Source organism: Aptenodytes patagonicus, chromosome 5 (assembly GCF_965638725.1).
Source record: "Aptenodytes patagonicus chromosome 5, bAptPat1.pri.cur, whole genome shotgun sequence".
Lineage (NCBI taxonomy): Eukaryota > Metazoa > Chordata > Aves > Sphenisciformes > Spheniscidae > Aptenodytes > Aptenodytes patagonicus.
Genome location: NC_134953.1, coordinates 17,429,987 through 17,444,772, shown reverse-complemented (window position 1 = coordinate 17,444,772; position 14,786 = coordinate 17,429,987). Strand labels below are relative to the sequence as shown.

Below are 14,786 nucleotides of genomic sequence, written 5' to 3'. Positions count from 1 at the left end.
CCTTGCAATCAGCGCTTGCTCGGCCGCCGACAGCTCCGGCTCAGCACGGTGACAGGAGGAAACGCAGCAGGGACGGGCTGGGGTGCGACCTCAGCTCCCACGTGTGCAGGCAGCATGGGGCTGCCTGCAGGCCAGGCAGCGGGGCACCCTCGATCACCGAGCCAGATGCTGCCGGGCTGAGCGGCACGAGAAAGGCTATTAGCACCACGGCTTATCCAGGGGCTCCGGCATGCGCTGGCTGCACGGCTGGGAGAGGGCGATAAGGTGCTTGAGGGATCCCGGGGAGGGGAAACATACTTCAAATGGCAGGAATCTCCCCTAAAACGGACTTGGCTCGAAGGCACTGAGAGTGTTTGCTGTTATTAATAACTCCGGTGCTGCAACAAAGCGCCTGCCCCCCACGCCCCGGCTCAGACCCTCCCCGCACGGGGAGATGCAGTGACAAGGCAGGGAGGGAGAGCAAAGTGGCGCTGCAGATGCAGCTGAGGTCTTGACCCAAGGATCCTCGCCTGTCCCCACGCCAACAGCCCCTGGCACTGGCCTGAAACCCCTGGATGGGTGACAACCTGGTTGGGGGAACCTGGGAGGCTTAGGGCAGGGAAGACACACAAGGCCAGTACTGCCCCTCTGACAGCCCACAGCACACCTGCACCTTTCTCCAGCCTCAACCCAAGATGCTGCGCAGACCCACGGCTGGGCTCATGGCCCCCCACGCCAGCACTGACCCTCTCCCCACTCGTACCCCGAGTGATGGCTCAGCCCTCCGGCCCCCTGTCCAGCACTCCCTGCCCCATGGGACAGCAGGACCACCCACCCGGCATTTCCAGGGCACCCGCTCAGCCCACTGCCAGCCCGGGGGGGCCCCCAGAGACTGCCTTTTTAAACTGACATTTTGGGGACAGGAAAGCTATTTTTGGTTGTTTCAGAGGCAGTGTTTCCATCTCAGTTTGTCTGCCTCCGCCAGAGGGAGGGATGCTTTCCCTGGGGGTGCCATGGCAGGCGGCTTTGTGTTGGGCTGTGGTGCTCAGCACCGGCTCCGCACCACTGGGTCATCCTCACCCTCTCCTGCTGCCTACCCAGTGCCTGGAGCCAACGGGCCCAGGAGCAGGTGGGAAAAGACATTCCTGGGTTCCCAGCTGGGCATGAGGCTCAGGAGCATCCCACCCAGCAGAGGCGCTGGTGGGAGGCACAGAGCAGAGCCTGGGGACCATGCTCCCACCCAGGACCTCCCCAGCCATCAGCAAGATGTGTTTTCCACACACCTTCGTGAGACACCCCCAAAAAGGAGCACACAGAGCTGAACAGCCCCCCCTTCCCTGGAGCCCCCAAGCACTCTTGATAGGAATAAGTGCGCCCGGCAATTACTCAGGGGTAGAGTACAGCCTCCCAGTGCAAGACCTGCTGAGAGGCTCAGAAATAAATATGTTAATAATCAAATATCCATCCTGCGCCTGAGCTCACGGGAGGACTTTCAAGTCTAATTAGCAGCAGATTTGTACCGTCGCTGCCTGGGCTCGAGGGACAATTCGCCGTGGTTCCCACGAAGCGAGAGGCTCCGCTATAATTAGCCAGCAGCATCCCGTTTGCAAGGATTACCTCCAAATCCCCTCTGCGCTCTGGGCTGGGGGGCAGGCAGGACCCAGGTAAGCCGAGGTGAGAGATGCCCCCAGGCTTTGATCTGTGCAAAATTACTCCTGAGCTGCAAATCCAGGGCAGGCAGGAGGACAGGCAGTGCACCAGGAGGAGAGGCACCCCGAGCCTGCAGGTCACCCCACGCTCTCCTGCCTGCATGCAACTCCTACGTGGGCAGAGGAGCTCCTCTTCTCACAGCATCCTGCCACGAAGCCTCAAAGTGCCCCCAAAACCTTTTCATCTCCAGACTGATCGTTTCCAAGCCAGGCCCCCGACACCCAGGGCTGCCCACAGCTCCAGGAGGCCAGTCCCCAAATGGGGGACATTTTCCAGTCTACCCCAGCCAGGCATCTTGTATGTCTCAACACCAATGCAAAGAGCTGCCCCCACCCTCCACGAGACCGAAGCTAAGCGTAGCTTGTGATGCCACTTGCACAATCAACGGTGGGTGCTCGGTGCACGGTGCGTTGTGCGGGAGGGGATTGCATCTGCAAAGAGACCCGGTTCCTCGCTGCAGGCGAACACAAAGCTCGGAGCTTGGCAACAGTTTGGGGACGTTCATCAATCCCCGCCTGGGCCAGGCTGCCCTGCCGCAGCTCGGTGCAGCACTTTGTCTCGGGTAGATGGAAATCCCGTCAGATCAGACCTTTCCCCAATCCATCAAAACAGGACAGGCAGTGGTCCGGGGAGAGCTCCCACTGCCCTTGCCCATGCATTTTTAAACTGGGCCACATCCTGCTCCCGAGGACACCGTAACAGACACCGTTCCCGGTGCTACAGCACCTTGCGCGGTGGCTAGGATGGGGAGAAAGGGGCACCAAGGGGAGCAAGACACAGGGGCAGCACCTGGAGGTGCACCACTGCCAGTGCCCAAACTGGGACCAGCCTCCTGGGGAAGGCGCAAAGGCAGAGAGACAGCAGAGGGATGAGGGAAGGGATGGAGAGAGAGCAGAGGGAGCCATGTCCGCGCTGAGGACCAACAGCACAACCGAGGATGCTCTGCCAAGCGGGGAGCAGGACCCGTGCATCCGGCCCCGCGGGGGGAGCACCTGGCAGATACTCAGCCGGAGCTCCCTGACCCAGCAGCAACTGCCAGGGACACTCATTAGCACCAACTAATTGTGGGCAGAGGCGGCTGGCCTGGCAGCGGGCACCTCGCCTGCACGCTCCTCCCGGCCTGGCAGCAGGCACGGTTCCGAGCTGAGGGGAGAATTGCAGACGGGGCCATGGCAGTCACGTCCAGGGCACCACCTCAGGGCTGGCCTGGAAATGTCTGTGCCAGAGATGCTGTGCCCATGAACAACAAAATCAGCGCTTCATCCTTCATGGGCACGCAGGTACCCTGTGTTCAACCGTGCCCCCCGCGCCAGGGCACAGCCCTCCCCATCCAGCTCCTCTGCCAGCCCTGAGGGACCTCCCCAGCACCACCGGGTTGTTCATGCCGGCGAACAAAGAGTTACCAGCCCCTCACTTCCTCACAGTTATTTAATTAAGTAGTGATAAAAGGAAAGACGTATGATCCAGAGAGTGACAGCGGGTTGTAATTACAGCAGGGCAGGCTGAGAAAACAAACAGTGCCGAGGGAGGTGCGGGGTGGCGTGGGGCTGGGGAGCCACCATGGCCCCTCGGGACCCACATCCCTGCCCCAGAGCTGTGGCCCAGGGCAGAGGCAGGACCCTCGGGTCTGAGGGTGACAGAGTGAGGGAAAGGCTCCTTTGCCCCGATGGATGTGGTCCCAAGAGCCTCCCGCTCCAGCTCACACTGGGCTGGGGTGGCCCCAATCCCGGCCCCTTCCCGGGGATGCTGGGTCTGGACCAGCCCCAGGAGCAGCAGGTTTTCAATGAGTCACTTTGAAATATTAAATACCAGCTCCTCCCTCCCTGCGCTGCTCTGGGGCAACCTTCTGCACCGAGGGGACCCGCTGCCCAGCTAGAGTGAGGGGACAAAGGCCCCGCTGGGATGTGGCACCCCAGAGGGGCTCTGCCTGCCCCCCATGGAGCCGGGCACGATGCCCATCCAATGGGTTCCTCCAGGCTTGGGTTTGAAACTTCTGCCCCATTTCCCACGCACAGCAAGGGACAGGGGTGGGACATGAGGCACGGCCATGCTGTGGACAAGCAGTCCATGGCCCCCTCCCCATCCAGCTGCCCAGATGCAGTGCTCTCCCTGGGGACGAGGAGAGCTTCACCCCCATGTCCTCTTCTAGATGCTGGTGGGAGCCACCGGGCACCACTGCAGTCACAGCTGGGACACATCGGGGTGGCTCGGTCCCAAAGGGTCCACAGCCACCTCCCCCCTCCTGCCCATCCTGCTCTGTGGGATGCTGCCATCCCCTGCGCAGCCCCCAGCCCCAGCCACGTCTCTTCCCTTCGCTAAATCCTCCTGCTCTCAGCCCAATCCTCTTAGGCTCCCCCTCTCCCATTGCAGCATCTTTAAATTAATGCCTGGCCGAGCGTGGGATAGAAGGAAATTAACCCTGGGCAGGGGGGCAGCCTCTGTGATGCCTTTTAAAGACTGAAGCACTCTTCCCTGTCCTTCTCCCCCCTCGCTGTGCAGGGGAAGAGACCTGATCTGCCACAACCACAGCGAGCATCACTCGAGCAAGGGGTCCCAGAACCCACAGTCCTCAGCTGGGCTGGGTGAGGGCAGCAAGTCCCCCCTCCAGCCAGCCCCCTGCTTGGGAGGCTGTGAGGTCCCCGGGAGGGAGCCTTGGCGGTGCTTGAGTGCATCCCATGCATGGGTCACCAGCAGCAACAGCCGGCTAGGACCTCGCTGCGAGCAGTTCCAGAGCTGCCCTTCAGGGCTGCAGGGCCCTGAGCTGCACAGGGTCCCACACAGCCTGCACCCCTGCCGGGGCACACTGGGGTCCCCAGCTCTGAAACAAGAAGCCGGGAGGGATTCAGCTGCTGGTGGGAAGCGCTTGTGACCCCACGGCTTGGGGAGCTCAGAGGAGCTGGAGCAGCACGTGGCGGGGACGAGGCAGAGGCATGACAGGGACACAGGGTGCCACAACACAGACCCCGATCAATGCAGGGGACAATTCTTGCCCACGTCACTGTGGAGCAGCTGGGACAAGCCCCTTTCGGAGGAGCTGTGCAAGTGTGAGCAGACACCGAGGCCACGACAAACATGTCCATCCCATCCAGCCGGGGTCCAGGTGGGACTCGGCAGTTTCAGGAAAACATCTCAGGGAGCTGACACCATCACTGCCAGCACAGTGCAGCCGTGGGACCACAACCCCAGCAAGACCTGGGATGCTCCAGCTGGCGATCCCACTTGAGCTGCCCTCTCCCGGGGCAGCGGTGGCCGGGGTGGCGGTGAGCCAGGGCCAGGCATCACCCGCCAGAGCAGTGCTCCCACTGATCCTCTCTGTTACGCAACAAATTATTCCACTCGCATTAATGACTTTGCGGCAAAGGGGGAAATGACATGAATGATTCCCGGTGCCTGAGAGTGACTCACTTTGCATGGCAGAGGGGAGGCAAGCGGGGAGGGCGGGCGCCGGGGGAAATTTGCTCAGGTCAGCACGAGTGATGCAGGGCAGGGGTTGGGCTCAAAAGATGCGACTTCTGGAAGGAGACTCAGGGGGGGAAAAAAGAGGTACTTAAGGGCAGATCCCACCAGGATCTCCCACCAGGAGGAGAGGGCTGAGATGTCCCCAAGGGACAGCGGGATCAGCCCTAACCACAGCATATTACAGCATCCCTTGCTGCGCTGCCCAAACCCCACATCCATTTGCTAACCTCTGCTTCGACTCCAAAACCCAGCGCCAGCGGCCATCCCTCCCCGCTCCGGGGTCAGACAGGAAGCGGAGGCCACATGCAGGTGCAACCAGGGCTGGGGTTGCTGTGCCCTACCGCCAGACCCCTCCAAGTCCAGCGTGCCCCCAGGAGCACAGCAGGATGGGCAGGGTGGGCAGCTGCCCGCCACGGCCCTCGGGGCAAGAGTAGGGGGCAAAGGGGACCCGTCACACAGGCTGCAGCACAGAGCCCGGCGCCTGACCCTCTCCCTTCTCCCTCACCTGTGGGAGGCTTCGCTAAATCACACCATTAAAAATTCATCATTATTTCCTCCCGGAGTAAATCAAGAGCCACCAAGGGCCGGCCAGCCCAGCCAGCCATCTCTTGGGGACACCAGCGACATGCAGAGACACACCAGGGACTTCAACAACCCACTGCCAAGTAGCCCCAGGGGAACCCTTGCAGTGACAGAGGGCCGGGTGGATTATTGCCTTTAAACCCATTCAGGGGCTTTCTGTAAGCAATGCAATTTTAAAAAATTCAATCTAGGAAGAAGCGATTAACCGAACAGGCCAGGAGCAGTGGCTCGCCTCTCTAATCTCGTTAGCGAGCAGGCCGGTTCTCATTTCACCCTGCCACAGCTGGATGGCTCTTCCCCGGCTCCTGCTGGGTCTGAGGGTTGTCCATGGATGCATGAGTTTGCCAGTGCCTCCCTGCATCCCACAGGGCTGCACCTTCCCCAGCTGGGCCAAGGGAAAAACCCTGGAAAATCTCTTCCCTGTGACTCAGATTCTGGCCAGACTGTCACCAATGCTCTGTCCCTAAAAAGCACTTTTTTGGTGTCCGAATGCGTGGGTTTGGTGATGAGAAGAGGGCAGGTAAGGGAGCCAGTGTATCCCAGCCCTGCTGCTGGGGTCAGTGCCTGGAGCCAGGAGCAGGATCCCCCTTTCTGCCCCACAGAAGCTCAGTGACAGGGTCCTGCCAGTCTCTCATGGTAGCATCTTGCCAAGAAACCTCCCTCTGCTTCAGGCTGTCGAGTCCCTTCCCAGCAGGAACGTCACTACCACGGGAGGTGGCTCACGGGGGCAGCAGGACGGCCCAGGGGGGTCCCGTCCTGCCCAGTCAGTCCCTCCGTCTCCGTACGGCAGAGCTGGGGCAGCGGATTCATGCCACCAGCCCACCTGCAGAGTTAGTCACTCCATCACTGTCTCTGACCTGCTCCCGGGAAAGGGGCCGCAGGTAAAGCCATCCATCTCTGCTGCCAGCCTGGCACTGGCCCCTGGGGCTCCGAGCGTCCCCTGCCTGCCCATGGGCACTGCTGCTGCTGCAGCGCAGTTCCTTGTCGAACCTCTACGTGGGTCAGCCAGACCCCACACCACCCCCTCCCCACCGGGACAAAGCCACCAGCTTGCCCCAGCTGCAGCCTAGGGCTCTCCGAGCAGAGTGTGGATCGGGCTCGTCTGCATGCAGGGGCACACAGTGCCCTCACCTCGCACAGGACACAGCCCCCCGCATGCTCGCTGGGGCTGGAGCTGGCGCAGGAATCAGACGGGCACCGCAGCAGCCGTGCTCAGAGCTGGGGCACCTGCTTTTATGGCCCCCGGACTCCGACATCCCCAGGTCCCCGATGTCCCCAGCTGGGGTGAGCAGGAGCAGCATGGATGGGACACCAACCCTCTTGCTGCACCCCAGAGCCCCCAGCAGCAATGCTAACACCATCCTGGGGTCGGGAGGGGTGCCGGCTGTCTGAACAGGAGGGATCCCGACCTGACAGGTGGCTCCTGCCAAAATGGGGCTGGAGTCACCTAGAGCCAGACGAAGCTGAGCCCTGGGGGCTGCCATCAGCCACAGGCAGAGAGGCAGAATGCTGCGAGAGTGTGGGCGTGCACGTGCACGTGCACGGCACCGCTGCCCACAAGTGTCCATAGGTGACTCGCCATGTCCGGACCAGAGAGGAAACGTCCGGGGAGACCCCAGTCCAGATGCAGGTGACACTCCCCCATGCCCCCCATCCCCGTCAGCTCCTGTTGAACATGGCAGCCAGCCTGCCCCCAGTTTCCCTCCTACAGGGCTCTGTTTCCAAACAAGCTTATACTCACACTGCTCCCCGGGGGGGCTGCACCACCCATTTTCATTTGAAGCGGAAGGCAAATTTACTTAAAAGCCAGAACGAACCTGAGCCACGGCAACCCGGGGATGGGAGGACCCCGATAAGAGCCTCCTGCTCAGCACAGCCCTACCACCATATCCCCTTTTCAAAGCCGCTGAGAGCGGGGCCACTCCATCCCCTGCATCCCGACCCCAGCCCTGTCCCATGCACCGTCCTGCCGCTCACCCCCGTGGCATGGCACCCACCCGGCCCCGGCTGCTGGCAGAGCACCCTGGCACGGATGGTGGGTTGAACAGGACCCCTGCACCCACCCGCAGCCCCTGCCCCGTGGAAAGGGGCTCCTCTCCCCCTTCACTCCCAGGGAAGCTGCTTGCACCAGCCCCAGCAGTTCACTTGTTTGGCAATAACCACCCCTGGGGCTCCGCAACCCCTTAGCGTAGGATTTTGACCCCGACTCCAAGCCAGAGCCCCTCACTGTGGTGTCAGGGAGGCAGCCCACCTGGCTCAGGGCTCAGGGCTCTCCCTGCAGGGCACGGCAGGGAGATTCATTTCACCAGAGGCTCATTCATCTGCAGGACGATTAAAGCCCAGGGCTGGGATCCATCCCGATGGCAGGAAAGCGATTTGCCAGCAGATGGATTTATCATCTCCCAAGCACAGCAATTTGGCTTAAACAAAACCAAACCACTCCTCCTAATGAAAACACCACTAATGAGCAGAGCCAGCGAGGGAGGGGGAGGGCAGCTCCACTAATGGGTCTCTCCTGTCCTTCGGGGCTGGAGTGACCCTCTGATGCCCCGGCTGCAAGGCAAGGGCATAAGGCTTAGCTCCAGCCGGGACGTATGGACCCGATATGGCCCGGGGGAAACCGGAGCCCGCTCCAGGGACCTTCTCTGTTCACCCTCCCAAATCTCCTCCTGATCCGGCTCCCACGGCTCTGGGGGCAAATGGTCCCAGCATACCACACAACAGGAAAGCAGCAGCACCACTGAGTCTGGACACCTTATCCGGCTGCAACACAGCCAGCCGCGGGGAAAAACGCCTCTCCGTGCCCGGACGCAGATATGGCGAAAGAGCAAACCCCTCCCTGCCCATGCATCACCAGCCCGGTGCAGCAGGAGCTGTACACCTTGGCCGAAATTGCGACAGGCCATGAATTATGCATCGGCATCTGCAGAAATCAGCCGTTTAACCACCCCAACCAAACCCACAAACTTCCTGTCAATTAATCCTGTGCCACCAATTCCCTGTGGGCCCCAACCTGCCTCTGCCTGCAGGGATGCAGCAGCGGCCGCCAAAACCTCAGCTCTGGCCTTTCCACCTGCAAAATCCAACCTGCCCACGGGCAGCGGTACCCAGTAGCATCGTCCCCGTGCCCCCTGCCCTGCACGCAGCTCTGCCCCAGAATGGGCTCAGAGCAGCATCCCACCTCTGCACTGGCAGAATCTCAGCCTCCTGTCAGGAGAGGCCACAACACCCCGTGAGAGAGGATTCATCAGTATCAAAGGGCTGCAGACAAGCCAGGACAGCAACGAGGGAAGAGGCAGAGGGGTACAGATGCCAGAGAGAGGGAGACAGCAGACAGAGACGAGGCAGTCAGGCAATGCTCCCGTCACCCCGGGAAGGTGCAGCATCTGTCGAGGGCAGGGCGCTTTGGCACAGAGGGGACCCCACGGGAGCCCCCCGCCCCAGCGCATGAGTGGGAGCCCTTTCCCCACCGTACCTCACCCTGACTGAGTCCGTACCCCACCTGACTGGGGGCCTCCTGGGGAGGTTGGGGACCTGGCTCGAGGCTCAGCCCGGCTTCCAGCCCAGTCTCACCGCCGGGCCACGGGCAGTGGGAGCAGAAGCGGCAAGCAGAGGAGGGGACGCGTGGGGCAGCAGCGGCAGCGCGGAGGAGGCAGGTTAGCGGGGGAGCAGGGGGACGGGCAGCACCCTTGGTTCCCATGGGCTGGACCCCCCCCGGGGGAAGGACATTGGTGTACGTCACCCCTCCTGGGGGCTGCTTCTAGGAGGAGGAGACGAACCATGCGTGCTGCTGGCCATGGGGATGCAGGCAGCTGGCCCTGCCAGACCCGCATGGGCAGAGCAGAGCGAGGTGGCCATGCACCCTGTGCTGCTTGAGAAAGCATCCGGGCAAGAGAAGGAGCTTTGTTCTGGGCATGGGCAAGGCGCTGCCATGGTCTCAGGCACAGTCCCCGTCCCAGTCCCCCTTCCCAGGATCCACCCCAGCAGGCAGCCACGGCACACAACCTGCCACGCACACTTGCGGCTGGGCGCCCGGCCGGTCCCTGCCTGTTTCCTGCCCTCAGTCCCACCCCATCGGCCCCATCGCTCCATCCTCCGGCTGCAGATCCCAGCTCTTCCCCCTACACACACTATTATTTGGGGCAGGCTAGCACTGGCGCCCCCTCCACACCCCAGGAAATAAATTATCCGCCTTGCAGGTGGAAGTCCTACGCTACGGCAAGCTCGCAGAGGTTTTCCTCCCACCCAGCTGAGCACGGGCTGCGAGCAGCCACAATGGAGCTGCCGGGTTTGCCGGCAGCAGAACAAGCCCCTGGTGCAGCCCTAGATCTGCCCATCACCTGGTACCCGCCTGTGGCAGATGCATCTCCGGGGCACGACTCTTGGGCTTAATGCCACAGCAGGGACCGGAGCCCGGCTCCCACTGTCCTCCCACCAACCCCACTGACCCGTCCTCCCCTCGGCGTGTTTGCGGGGGACAGCTTGGTCCCATCTCTCCTTTCTTACTGCCACCGGGAGAGATGCTTCTGAAACACCCTCCCTCCAGGTAGGGAGGAGAGCTCAGCCAGATGCTGTGCTGCCACTATACTGGTACCCACAGTTTTCATCTCACTGGGTGGGCTGCTCAAAGTGCTAAGAGTTAGGGAGTCCCCATCCATCAGCCATGCCTCGGGAGGCAGGAGGATCCCAAAGCTCTGCACATGGTCTCTATAGCAATTGCTCACCCACTGCAAATGCTGCAGCTGCCTTTGGGGTGGAGCAAAGCAGTTGCTCGAGACCCCACAACAGGACGACGGGAAGGAGAAAGCAGGGGTGAAAAAGCAGGGATGAAAAGTGAGCCTCCTAAGCCCTTTTGGGAGACCAACGGCCTGGGAGGTGAATCCCTCATCCTTCCAAAACACAGCTAGGGGGTTTGACCCACCCCAAACAGCCCAGGTGTGGACCCCGTGCCGGCGCAGGCTGTCCTGCCCACAGGACACAGCATGGCCGGGACGGGCTTGTCTCACGGGGTGAGATGGGGCCCTGGGCCACCCACCCCTGCTCCCCAACTGGTGCTGGGGCAGCCCCGCTGCCCGCACACCCCTGCGGAGCGGCAGGCAGGAAGGAAAGCTGGCCCAGAGCCCCCCTTGCCTCTCGCGCTGCTGGGATTCGGGGCCGGGGACACAGTACCTGCGCTCCTCAGGGCAAAGTGGCACCGGGCTCCCATCTCTGCCGCACGGAGGGCCATGTCCAGAACAGTCCCGAGGCACTGGCTCTGGGCTCTGCTTGCACACTAATCGCTCATGTCATTAGAGGGCTGGAGGAATAACGTAATTTATGGATGGCTTTTATTTCTCACTAGCATAATCTAAATATCCCAGAAATGGACCCGTTTAATTTCCTAGTGGCGTAACCTAAACATTTCTCTCCCTAACACCCAAGCAGGTGCCCAGCCCCAGGCTCAGCAGCCAGGCACGGCCAGTGCCTGCCCTTACCCCACACGGCTGCACTGGGGCCAGGCGCAGGCAGGGTCCATTCTGGCTCGACCCAGCGCAGCCGGCCTGCATTCCCCTGGCACACAGAGCCGGTGCCTGCTCTCCCCGCCGCTCACACACAGGCAGCTTTCATTTACTCGGGCACTCTCGCCTCTCACACACACATCCACGTGCCGTGTGCCTGCACAGCCCACGGCTGCTCTGGCCGGGGACCGGGGCGGCCAGGCACCACCGGAGATGCTGCAGGAAGGGGGGGCTGTCACTGCACCCCCATTTTCAACAGCTATTTAAATTTAAAAATCAGTGTGCTGCCAGGGAAGGTGTGGGGGGCTTCTACCCTGCACATGGCTGGGGGTCCCGCTTCCCCTTAGCCCTTCTCCTTCTTTTGGAAGGGGGTATTGCTAACCCTTCTCTGGGCATGCATAGATGGGGGTCTCATTGCCTCCACCTCTGTTTTTGGGGAGTGATGGGGAGGCAGCAGGACCGACTGCTGTCCCCGTGCACACCAGCAATCGCTGGAGCTGCCGTGGGGCTGTTGCATTGCCTGACATCAAATCATCTCTCGGTTAACAGCTCTTGCATGACAGATGTCCCCCAGACCCTCATGGATGGGGGTCCCCAAGGCTGCAGGAGCACTCCGAACTGCTCATGCTTGTCCCCAAGCAGGGCTGAGCTACCAAACGGCAGGTGCCGGCAGGGACCCTCCCATCTGCAGGGAGACACTAAGCCCATGCTGGCACTGCCAGCTCCACCCCGGGGCTTTGCTACAGCCCCACGGGGGTCCCAGCTCCTCACAGCATCCCCAGGGTACCAGGAGAGCCCAGGCCAGGTTAGCAGGCAGGGGCTTGAGCTGTTAACGCCCCCCGAGCTAAGGCTGCATCCCCTCTCCTCCTGCCTGCATCACTTCCACACTTTCTGGGAGAAAAACAACTTTCCCTCCACAGGGAGGGACGGCTTCAGTGCGTCCCGCCAACGCAGGGGAAATCGGTGCCGCCGGGACCAGCTCCCTCTCCTCCCTGGCGTTACCACCGGCTCTGCCCTGGCAGGTCACTGACCTGACAGCAATGGCAAATGAGTGACGTGCCCTCCCGGGCCTCCATTTCCCCCGCTGGGAAATGGGGCAGATATTTCCAGCCTTATTCCCCAGAGGCTTCCCAGCAGCCCCATCCCTGCGGGCAGGGGCTGGCGCAGCGGCACGGCTCCCCTCTGTCCAGGTTCCTGCTGCACGGCTGGCTCGGAGGTAAGCCCAGGCATAAAAGGTCTCAGCCTCAGAGAGACTGTAATTTATTTTTAACTTCGGTTTGATTTAAATCCATATGGACATTTTAAAGTTACCGGAGAAACCAAAAGTTGTGTGTGGGTTCCAAGTTCCTACACAGCTCAAAAATATCTTCCCTGCAGCACGTTTGGGCAGGCAGCAAGCAGCGTTTCCCACACGTGGGGCTGCTCAAGAAAGCAGAGCAGGGGTCCTGCCCTGCTACCACCACCTCCTCGAAACTCCAGAGCAAAGCCTGAAATCCACTCCAGACCATGGCAGGAAAAGCATCACCGGGACTTGGGGGAGCCGCCTGTGCACCTACCCCAGTGCCTGCGGCATGAGAGCACCCAACCCCACCGGCTACGGACAGGTTCGGCTCCGTCATGGGTCCTGGGAGGCAGGCGGGAACTGCTGCCCCGTTTCACAGCTGCTGCACCGGAGGCCCTGAAAGGGGACAGGATTTGGCCTGATCTGTGGAGAGCGTGTGGGGAAGGAGGGGTGTCACCAGCTCCAGCCCAGCTGCTTCGCTACCGGACAGTAGGGGATGAGGTGCCATGAATGGATGGATGTTGTGGTGGGATGTGGGATGCCAGGCAATTCCCTGCTGGGGTGAAGGATGGAGGGGGATGCAATAGGGTCGCAGATGGGTCATATTTGGCCTCCCTGTCCCACAGCCACCCCATCCCGGGGGCAGAGCATCTCTGGAGATGCTCTAGGGGACACCGAGTGACGGATGGAGAAGACACCAGGCTCTGTGGTGCTGCCGGGGTTTGCTGAGTGGGGTGAGCCTCTCCATTCCCAGAGGAACCTGCTGCCAGGGTGCTGCCATGCCACCCCAGGGTGCAGCGGGGGGTCCAAGGCATGGCAGAGAAAGCCCAGCGCCAAATCCTGGTGTCCCGAGGGGCTTGGGAGCAGCAGTGATGGAGGGTGAGCTTGGGAGCGGCCAAAAGCGATTCAAGCATCCCACCCCCTGGTGGGGGCCTTTTCCCTGCAAACCTGCCTCGGGGCAACCTCCGCCCGGCAGGGACCAACCCTAACCCCCCCCCGGAGCATCCCCCCCCCGGGCCCGGGACTGTCCCCCTGCTCCAGCGCCGGGGTCGCGCCCCCCACCCCTCCCCGGGCAAGGCGTGCGGCGAAGCGGGGCGGGCAGGGGGCCGGGGCTCAGCCGGGTCTGGAAGCGGGCGGGCCGGGGTGCCCGGGATGCCGGGGGCCGGGTCGGGGTGCCTGGGGCCGCCCCCGCGCCGTGGTCCCGAGCGGCTGCTGCACCTTCCCCGGCGGGCGGCACTCACCCGTGAGCTGGTCGTAGGAGCCGTCCAGGTCGCGGGAGTCGGACAGGCTCTCCTTCCTGCCCTTGCTCCGCATCTTCCCGCCCCGCCGAGCGGCGGGGGGAACCGCGACGGGGCGCACGGGCTCCGCCGCCGGGCAGGGGGGGCCCGCGCCCGCCGCCTCCCCCCGCCCCGCCGCCCGCGGCACTCACCGCGGCAGCAGGAAGGGGCCGGCGGTGCCGGGGAGCTCGGCTCGGTACGGCTCGGTACGGCAGGCAGGAGCGCGCAGCCGCCCCGTTCCCCGCCGCCGCCGCCGCCGCCGCCGCCGGGGCTGGGCACGGCCGCCCCCTCCCTCCCGTCCTTCCCCGCCTCCTCCCGGGAGCCGCCGGCCCGGCCCCGCCGCCCTGCGCCGCGCCGCCTCGGGGAAACTGAGGCACGGCCGGGGGCGGCGGGGGGCCTCCGGCGAAGAGGCAGGGAGGGAGCTGCTCTGGGCTGTACCGAGGTGGGGGTCTCCGGCGGTTTGGGTGAGCCTCGGGGGTCAGGGACCATGCAGGGATGGAGAAGGCGCAGGGCAGCTGGAGGAGAGCAGACCCCCACAGCCTGCTGCAGGGGACCGAGGGCCCCCTAAGCCCTGCGTGTCGGTGCCCATGCCGGGCTGCGCCTCAGGACCCCCAGGAGCTACAGAGGAAGGGGGACCCCAGCCCTCTCCAGTCCAGGGCGGCTGCTGCATCCCCCCCCTCGGGGAGAAGCTGGATGGGAAATCGGTCAGAGGTGGCGGGGAAGTGCAGTGGTCAAGAGACGCAGCAGAGGTGTGGGGAGGGTGGCCCAGGTCCGCCTGCTTGCAGCCAAGCATGGCAGCAGGTCCCCCCTGCTGCCCCCCATCCCGAGCATGGGTTTCCCATGCAGGGTTGAAGCCTTTAGCAGGATTTCTCCCCCACCTCCTGCAGCCCCAGGGAAAGGGCGAAGAAGCAGCACACCTTGGGGGGGCTTCTAGGGGCACAGTGCTGGCAAGAGAGGAGCTCGCAGCCCCACAGGTACATCTGGTGCTGGGGGCTGGAG

General features: G+C 62.9%; 1 protein-coding gene across 1 annotated transcript in view; it reads right to left on the bottom strand.

Annotated features, from left to right (window-relative positions):
• Window positions 1-13,868, bottom strand: part of KCNIP2 (potassium voltage-gated channel interacting protein 2) — a 47,654-nt gene extending 33,786 nt beyond the window's left edge. The window contains exon 1 of the mRNA XM_076338888.1: window positions 13,752-13,868. Within this exon, the coding sequence (XP_076195003.1) occupies window positions 13,752-13,824 (73 nt within the window). The 5' untranslated portion in view covers window positions 13,825-13,868. The remainder of the gene's footprint in view (window positions 1-13,751) is intronic.
• Window positions 13,869-14,786: the final 918 nt, after the last annotated feature.